A 10,267-nucleotide genomic window follows, 5' to 3' on the forward strand; every position below is an offset into this window, starting at 1 on the left:
CTACAGATCAACATCAGCCTTGCGGACGCACTTGAACCGTGATGAAGTTATGCAGTTGTTAGAAATCATTTTTCATTTTTCATTCATCAGCATGTTTCTTATGTCATCTCTGCTTCTGTGTGATATGATATGAGCAGCATGGAGTAATTTAACAAAGCATTCAAACATTAAGCCGAAAACCTTTACTGACTGAAAGACGTTCCAGTCACGATTTAATTTGTTTCATTTCTGGAACATTGTGAGGAGCCTGAGATGATATGGGGTGGGAGGTGTCTTTGCTGCTTCTCTGATTTCTGCTTTCCTCTCCTAAATATTTAGCTCTGCCTTCTGTCAGTCACATCCCATTCAATCCAAGACACAAACTATAAAGACATGCTGCTTTTGGCTAATGTAAAACATAAGAAATTAGTAACCTCTTTCATGATTCAATATACTGAATAATTCAATTCTGTTATATGCTTTTTGGCTTTAGAATGAAATTTCTTGCATAGCTTAACAGAGGCGTTTTGCATTGTCATCCATTGTTGAGAAGTTGAAAACAAATGGAAAGGAGACGGGTGAAGGGTTAAGTATGGAGTATGGGATTTTTAAAGACAGAGATTTTTTGTTGTGCAGTTGGCAAGTGACTGGAAGTGATGATAATAATAATAATAATACATTTTATTTGGCAGTGCCTTTCACAGCACTCAAGGACACTTTACAGAAGATTAAAAACACAATAAAAATATCTGCTACGATTGGTACAAAGCTTATATATTGTAATTTCTTTTTTTTTAATATATCAAACAACAAACTGACAAGATAAACAAACTCAAAGAAATCATGAAACCGTACATAAACCAAAACCATAGTAATTTGTGTGGTCTGCAGGCAGAAAAGACAATCATAGTCTATCTGGCCTGTTTTCTCCTATGCCTGTGTTTAAAAAAAAAAAAAAAAAAAAAACCTTTAATGGAAACTAAAACCAGTGGTTGATCGCACGTGACATGGGTGCAACTTTCTAATGTCATGGTAAAGTCGCTTTTGAGCTCTATCTGTAATACAGCACAGCACTCTAGTGGCCACAAGGGTAATAATTGTCTATGTGTGTGAGAGTGTGTGTGTATGAGAATTTGTGACTTTATACACTGAGGCATGAAGGTGCCCCCCCCCCTTTTTTTGCCACCATCTTTTCTGATTTAAATGAGCAGGTGTCAGGAAAATGTTTCACTTCCACTTTGGCTCATATACTAAGATCACAGATGACCTGATATGGAGGTAGTTATTATTCAGAAAGTATAAAGAGACAAAAATGAGCCTGCATGATATGTATTTAGTCAGTACCAAAGACACTTGATGAGGCAAACACATGCGGTAAATTTTAAATGTGAAGATGAAATGCAGGGTGGTGACGGGCAGGAACTGACTCAACCCAGCAAATAAGATATTTTCATCTGGGTTGACATTTTGACACAGAGAGTCTGTGTGAGAGACAGACGGAGACAGAGAAAATGCTTGACTAGTCATACAGACAGAGGGATGGGATGTGTTTGTAAAACTGAGAACCCTTAAGCACCATCGACTCTTTTGGAAATGTGTGACAGTCAAACTTTCCTTTTCTTTTTTGTGACGCCAATGCTCAACTTTTGGGATAGAGCTGGTGTTTGTAGCATTTTCATTGCCCAAAGAAAGATCATGAAAGAAACACCTCTCAAGGATGTCTTCCATGATAGTTTAGAAGTGCATCTGGTTTCCTAGACTTGACATGCAAAGGACATGTTGATGAGAACAAATCAAATTTACACCACAAGCAACCAAAATTTAATGCCTGTCCTCCTTTGATATATAATCTAAAGGTTCTGATATCAAGGACCTGCAATGCATGTGCATATCCTGCAGCTGCAAGGCCACTACTGTCAACACGTCAGATGATTTGGAAAAGGTTGAGGCAAGCAGAGGAATGAAAAGAAGGAATAGTACAAAGCCTCTGCTTAAAAAAAAAAAAAAAAAAAAATATATATATAATATATATATATATATATAATTATTCTCAACTAGTGCTGTCTTCACATGAATCACATTATAATGAATTAAACTATGTCTCATTTTCCCTGGAAAACAGCTCAAGGACCCTTGAACCCATGAAACAGCCACTGTAACCATTAGTGTGAGTCTGCTGTAATTCATTATGCAAAGCAAGGCTTTAGTAATATGCAAAGAAATATTACATGGAATGAGTAATATGAAAGTAGAACTCATTACAAAGCCTCAGTGGTATTTTCCATCATAAAAACCTCCTTATGACCCACTGGTTAAACCTGGTGTGACCTATTTTTCCTTCCTGAACAGCAGCTAACGTTTGTGGATTTGGACGTTTTCAACCAAAATCAGTGATATGGAAAAAAACATATTTAAGATCTAAGAAACAGCTTCTCAACACATTTGTGATTCCATGGTATAGCCGTTGTTAATTGCAATAACAGGAGGACAATTTACCTGAACTGATATGAACTGCACCTTTATGTATGTCATGTTACTGGTGTAAAGCTGTTCTGGTGCGCTTCAATCTGTGACGTATAAAAAGTGCCATGGGGGACATGTTTACACAAAGTGTGTATGTGGAAATTTCTACTTGCGAGGAGTAACAGCATAGCATAATGTAATCATTAATTAAACGTCTTCATTTCCTCGCTGTGGCCTTGTTTGAGAAGCATTTTGCTGGTTGCTAGATCACATGAACATGTTTCTCTTCCTTCCTTCCTTGTCATTTTTGGAAATATGAAAATTCACCTTTGAAACACGACTATATAAAGCGTGACCTTTAATTAAAGAGAAGGACATGCAAGGCTTTCTCACAGAGGTGTCATCTTACGGTACAGAGAATGACAGATCCAAACAAAAACACTGTGAACAAGAAAACAAAATCCCTCTTGGCCATGAACTTCAGCAAAGGCCTTCCACCACTCGTCGGAGAGATGGCACACAGTAATGGAACAGTCTGAAGCTGCTTTATTGGTCATGAATGGGAGGGTATCTTTCTGTTATCAATCTGAACTTTTACTCTTACATTATTGACTTGGATATTAAAGTGTCACTATCAGTTTTGAACAATAACGTGCATATATCCCCTCGTAATGTTATATAGTCTGTGCTTTCAAAGACTTCCCCATCCTTCCTTTTGTACCATCACACACTCTAAACTCTGCTCGTCCTGTTTGGGGTGGGGATTTCTCTCATATGAATTCAACACACACATTACCAAATAGTTCCAAATGTTAATACTGAAATATTGTATATTGATATTTGCATTACAATTTTGTTGAGATCAAAATGATCAGTCAAGGACACAGATGGTCTGCCAGCGAGTGAAAGAGCGGCCCAACCAATTTCATACCTACTGCTGCCTACTCAGAGTGCATAACAATTCCGCTGAGCCGGTTGTATTTGACATTGTGAATGTGTCATGTTCATAGGGATGGCTCCTTTCGGATCGGTCTGATGCAGCACTTGCAGACTTCAGTGGAGTCTAACATTCACCTGAAAAAAAAAATGTCACGCAAGCACTTTTGCTTAACAGTGAAAATTTGCTCATCTCTCCTGTAGCTGTAAAAGCAGATGTGACTGATGTAGTTGGCCCATCTGTAGCCAAAATAGTAAGGGCCTACTAAATTGTCCTTGCGTGGACTACAAATAGCATTTGAATACAGTTCTAATGTCAGGTTAGTACCACTGCTTGACCCTGTTCTTCTGTTGGTTTTCATAACACGTGCATAAAATTGAACAATTCATGAACTATTTATGCTTCCACATCCATTCTACATCCGTTGTTAAGTAAGTCTTTGTACCACTATATAGAAGAAGTCAAGCACATTAAAATGTCTACTATATACAGTATTTCCTCCTTTTGTGCCTTGGATAGTTTACATCCGTCAAAATAAACTAAGGGTTTCTGCCTAGTGCCACTATTTAATAAAACTCTCTGCTAAAAAAAATAGATAAAAAATAAGTAAGATTATATCTCCTCCTAAAATGAAGGCTCCAATGACAGTTAATTAAAAACATCTTGCTTCCATGGTTTCTTGCTGTGGGAGAACTGTTTCTGTTACCTAACACTGATGCGAAATGTACCAGGTCAGAGGATCAGCTTGTTTTTAAACATAAAGAAATTCACTCTTGATAATACTTCATTAAAGTTCAGTTAAATCATCCTCAATTCGCAACAGTCATTTCTGGGTGCGAATTGATGCAGCTTAAGTAGGCTATAATCATGCATTGTGAACAATGCAGGAACCTTGATAACTATCTGTGAGAAAAACAAAGAGAAACACAATGTGCTCTTTATCTATTAAGTCTTTTATCTTCAAGTCTGCTGCAAACCTCAGGCAAAAACAAAAAAAAAATCTGCCAAATTTCTCTTTTTCACAGCATATTTGTGGTGAACCTGCAGGGAAGTACAAAAAAAAAATCTGCCAAATTTCTCTTTTTCACAGCATATTTGTGGTGAACCTGCAGGGAAGTACACAAAGAGCAAAAATACTTAATTATGAAAAAATACCAAGTACAAATCTCTCCTAAAGGATTTTATTTTCACTGTTTTTCTAACCCGAACCTTACTTAAGACCATCATGATAGGTTTTACCCTCTCTAATGCAACTTTTCAGATTTTTTCCATGGCTTTCAATATAGACCATCATGTAAATATTAATGTTAATAGCTGTTCCTATGACTTTCGAAGGCCAAGAAGTATCAAGTGGACAAGGTAGATTCTGTCATGATTTTATCAAACATTAGAACTGAATGAAAATGACTCACTCAGCATCCTAAAATTTTAAACCCATATTCCCAGTTTTCTTTTAACATTAGACATTACTTTGGACCAGTGAAGGAAGAAGTATTTAGAACTTTTACTTAAGTAAAGTACCAAACAGAAAGGTAAAAGTGATCCCTTACAAGTAAAAGTCCTGCATGAAATAACCTACTACAGAAAACAGCAAAAGTCTCTTTGGTGGAACTGCTAACAACTCATCTGAAATGTGACAAGGGGCCCCAACTACACACTGCTTTTTTTAAGAGGTCACAAGCTAAAGCAGGTGGAAATCACTGGCATTAACAGTGGGTTGTATTTTAAAAGTTTATCATATGTTTTTTATGTAAATCTTAATCTGAAAAGTAGCTTTCAAATGTATTTAGTGGAGTAAAACATACACTATTTTTCTCTATATTGTATTGGAGTAGAAGTAGGTTATAAAGTGGCATAATACCCCAATTTTGATACCTCAAACTTGTAGGCTACTTAAGTACAGTATTTGAGTAAATTTACATTATTTCCATTACTGCTTTGTTATTAAAAATTTGGATTATATTCCTGATGTTCTTGCTGCAGCCAGAGTAAATGATGTGAAAGATGTCCCATTTTACTTTGCATAAACCTAGAAATATTCAAGTGACCCATCAGCTAATAATTTTCAACACATATTTTTGTGCCACATTTGCCGACACAAAATTCATAATGTCTTTGTATGTATTGTAATTCATCCAAATTTATTATACTTTCCTTTTTTTGTTTCACGTTGAACCGACAAACCAGGGGTGACGTCAGATTACGACATCACGCAGAGGTCGCTGGATGCACGCTCCAGAAAACGAGGCACGTTTGTTTCGGTTTGTTTTCATGGTGGACGTTGAATGACAGAGCGACACAGAAGTTGCTGAAAGTGAAGCGATTTAGTGTAGAAACAAGTTTGCACCGTGAACAGACGAAGCCACGGGGTAAGGACCTTTTATTTCACACAGACGCCGAAAAAGAGTGTTCATTGTTATTAAGAGCTAACGGTAGCTGTGTAGCTAACGTTAGCCTCCGCATCTCAGTACTCTCTCACAGCCGTGCATGACTTCTGCGGAGCTTCTCTTTTACTAGCCCGATGGAAAGACAGAAATAATCAAACTTAAAATCCCTCTGTAGGTGGTGGGTTGTATATTTTAGTGAGGACACAATTATCACATAGTTCTGCCGTTAGCAATCTTTACTTAGCCGCTAACTATGTGCTGTAACAGAGACTGGAAGTGACAGTGTAACTTGTATAAATCGTGTGTCGTTTTTGTAAGCATACTTTGCAGGTGACTGATATTATAATATCCAAATTCATGCCTCACTTACAGTGTTTCGTTTTTGCCAGTTGTCCAACCCTTATGCATAGCTATTCAGATTTAAACAATGGTAATGTCAGACATACAAAAGCAGCAAAATTTCACATTTGAAATTTTTTTTTTGCCTTTTAATCTTCTTTCGATCGACCAATCAGTTAATCAACATATTGAGCTTTATTTTAACATGTAAGATTTATGAAAAATTAATCTAAATCACAAGAACGCAACACAACAAAGTTAGCTGACTGGAGAGTTTTTCATTTGCATTAATGTAATATTTGTATTGTGTAATGGTGTCTTGGTGATTATAACCACCACCAAATAAATGAGTCTGTTAACAAGAAACAAGAAATTAATATGCAACTATTTGGATACAGGTTTAATATTAAAGTCATTTTTCATGAAAGAAAAAGCCAAATGTTATCTAATTCCATCCTTGTGATTGTGAGATTTTGCACTTTTTCTTTGTCTTATCTAATGATAAATGTCATATCTTCAGGTTTTGTGCCATTGGTTTTACAGAACAAGTAATCTAATGAAGTCACACAGGAGTTTAGAAAATCTTGATTGGTATTAAATAAATGTAATACCTTTTTTGTAGTGGCATAATTTCAACATTCTGAAACAGCCAATATGTCTGTGTGGTATCTTTTGAATGATTAATTAATATTCATGTGCCATTTCCTGTTTTGTTTTTTTGTCTTTTTCTCAAGGATTATCAAAATGTCTTCTCCTGAGCCCATCATCAGGTCGAAACAGACAGAGAAAGATGTCAATGGAGTATCAACACAGGTCGTCTGTACAGAGTTCACCAATTACATATTCGTAGTTCTCACTCAGTACGGCAAAATTGGGACATTGATATCTGTCACACCTGACTCCAGATCTAATGATATCAGCACCCCAACGTTCTCCACCAAAGTGCTGCTGGGCAAAGACGAGGTACGCTGGACGAAATTGTTGCGATAAATATTGTATCAGTGTGATACAGACTTGTTCACAGGATATCAGTCAGACTTGGTGCAACATAGGGTAACTCATTTCATGCTGTGAAAGGGCAGATGAGATTGGTTCTGACCTGCTCTGGTAGGTTGGGAGAAATTAGACGTCTGCAGGCCTTTAACAATTTACACAAGGAAACCAATTTAATCTCTGCATGAGCATTTCATTTTCAAACAGCCATAGAGTGCTGGTAAGGATCATTAATAGAGAAATTGATTAAAACAGTGTGCATGTGCAGTTGACAAAACATAGTCTTTTTGGGGGTTTTTTTCACTCAGTTGATTTAAAAAAATGTAATAAGGCAATACTTACACTGCCTTGTTAAGTATGTGACCATGATTGAATAGTGTTATGTAATGTAATTTGTAAATTGTCAACAGCCGGGTCTTCATCTGTAGTTTCCTGGATTACACAAAAGCCAGATAACCTGCCACAACCACATCATTGGTTTCATTAAATTAGAAAGGCATATTGTAAGATGTGCAGATGTTGTCGTTTTTGGGAGAACTTCGCAAAAATGTATCACATTTCTTTTGATGTGCATGGAATACAACCCAATCAATAATGCTCTATGGCAGCAAAGGCAAGTTATAACTATTTACCACACATGCAGTGGCAGCAGTCTTTTTTTCTGGAGATGATACATGTAAAAACCTGTGGTGTCAGAACATATGGAAAAATGATTTGCTATGCACTTTAACTCACTTGTACATGATATCAAATAAAGAATAAAGCAATCAGGGTGTATGTGAGAAAAGTGCTGCAGGGGTTTTTTTCATTTCATCTGTGAGGTTTCACAGTCCAGCCTTTGCACATTTTCAAAGCGCTGTAGAAGTCATTTTCAGTTTTCTTCTGATGAAAACATGTTACATAGCAGCATTTTTGTATGTAATAATCTAACGCCTGCTTTGTGTTTCTATTTTCAGCCACTGACACATGTCTGTGCCAAAAACCTGGCGACATTTGTGTCGCAAGAAGCTGGCAACAGGCCTGTGTTGCTGGGACTGGCGCTAAAGGATTCTTCCATAGATTCAGTAAAACAAATGAAAGAGATCATCAAAAGCTGTAAAGTCTGGTAGGAAGTCAACAAAATGGACACAAAGCCTTCTGGATTCCCCCAATTTCACTTCTTTTTCTTGCGTCTTTCTAAACTTAAAGGATTTTTCTCTTTCCTAAATAACAGTCTGGTTTTAAGCGTGAGTTTTCTGCACACCACTGTGCTCTCACAAACTGATGATTGTGCAAAGATTAAGTTATGGTTTGCAAAATGATGGCCAATAGTTCAATTTTCATCACTGTATGAAATATATATCAACCTTACAGTTTTGGTTTCTTTATACTGTTATTATTTTTGTACTTTAGAATGCAAATATTCTTAATTGTGTCATGAGGCGGATTTAGAAATAAAACAGGTCACTTCTTAAAGTATTCCATTTTCTGTCTTTGAAACAAATGCAGCGCAATCATCTCCACCCTGGTGAAGGATAGTTTGGGCGTAGCACTGGATAAACATTTTAAGTATCACAAATATCCCCATCAAACCGGAAAATTGGGCCAGGCCTTTTCTAATCACGCTGAGGTCTTTGCTTCATTTATCAATTATAGCTCTATTACACCGGCTACAATGCAGTTAAGCAGCCCTTTAGACTCCCTCAGCACATTTCAAAGCAGTACATCCTGTGTTAGCAGTGTTATACTGCAGATCATGAGGTCAACAGTAGTCTACATATCCACATTATAAGACTTGGACTATTTGTGTGGAATATTGATCTATATGTTATCATCCTCTGAACTTTGTAATTTTATAAGATGTAATCAATAAAATGTGTAATATGTATGACTCATTTGAAGTATTTGTTTTCTAACTGAATTTAAAGATGTAGAGTTTGTGTCTCACTTATTCATTTAGCTACTGAAGCTTTGACATCAGGGCTGCAACAAACATTTCTTTACATTATCAGTCTGATTGTTTTTTTGATGTTAAAGTGTTTGGTCTATAAAATGTCAGAAAATAGTGATAAATGTTTATATCCTTATCAAATGTATTGTTTTGGACCAATAGTCCAAACCCCCAAAATAACCAACAAAGATCCTCATTTTGTTGGAAACACTGGATGTTTCGAGGTTTTTGCTTAAAAATAAATACTTAAAATATTAGTCAAAATTGTAGCTGATTATTTCCTGTCAATTGATTCAGCTCAAATATATACAGTATAATGTGCACACATATCCCCGTTTTCTTTGTAAAGCTTATGTCTAATTTGTGACTGTTGTAAAACATGATTTGTTTGTAGGCTGGATTACCAATTGGGCAAAGCAGGCAACTATCGGACTACCAAACTCACTATATATCATTTAGGTCTACATAAATTGATCAATTTGTTACAAAGTCAGCTCTGATGGGTCCCCCGTCCTCCATCTTGTGAGGGACCCTGTGTGAAATTGTAGTCATAAGACCTTATTTGTTGTAATATACATTGTTTATTATGTATTTAGTTTCATTTCTCATTTGTTGTTGAGTCATGTTTTATTAAATGACTTTAATTAACAGAAAACCTTGGGCAAGGTTGTATTGTTTCATCATTTAAGTACTGTAAGGTTACATCCAACAATTATATATCATTACTACATCTGATAATTATATTGTTTGATGATCAGTTGAGTGTATCAAATGCCAGAAACTGTTGATATATATTTAATTTTTTGTTTTTTCCAAGAAGCAAACGTGTTGAGTTAACTCACAGAAAACTGAGAGACTAGTTAATTGCAGCTTGAACAAGTGATTTTTTTTCTTTACCATTTTATTTGTAAAAAAGACTTCAATTACTAATCACTCATGAAATTGCTGCCAATGAATTTTTGTCTACTGTCTAATCAATTAATTAACCATCATTTCAACTCTAAAGTTCTGGTTGGTTTCTGGATGCCCAAGGAAAGAATGTAACTGCCATATATAGGGGGGTCAACAGGGGCCCAAACAACAAATACTTGCCCCAGGGCCCCTCAAGATTTTAGTCCGACCATGACGATATAGGACTCCTTTAGTCGATAAGTCTAAATAAAAATCTAAATTACTGTCAAGTAGGCAACGTAATGACGACATACGTCGAGCTGTGGTCACGTGGTCCTTTCACCTGTT

The 10,267-nt window shown here is 36.2% G+C and overlaps 1 protein-coding gene across 1 annotated transcript; it reads left to right on the forward strand.

Moving 5' to 3' along the window:
- The first annotated feature begins 5,606 nt into the window (after window positions 1-5,606).
- On the forward strand, window positions 5,607-9,616 carry psmg3 (proteasome assembly chaperone 3). The gene is made up of 3 exons (XM_022739573.1): window positions 5,607-5,748; window positions 6,840-7,068; window positions 8,055-9,616. The coding sequence occupies exons 2-3, from the start codon at window positions 6,850-6,852 to the stop codon at window positions 8,205-8,207; spliced, it is 372 nt and encodes a 123-aa protein (XP_022595294.1). The 5' UTR covers window positions 5,607-5,748; window positions 6,840-6,849; the 3' UTR covers window positions 8,208-9,616.
- The last annotated feature ends 651 nt before the right edge of the window (window positions 9,617-10,267 follow it).

Source organism: Seriola dumerili, unplaced genomic scaffold (genome assembly GCF_002260705.1).
Source record: "Seriola dumerili isolate Sdu_G_001 unplaced genomic scaffold, Sdu_1.0 BDQW01000044.1, whole genome shotgun sequence".
In the NCBI taxonomy this organism is placed as follows: Eukaryota; Metazoa; Chordata; class Actinopteri; order Carangiformes; family Carangidae; genus Seriola; species Seriola dumerili.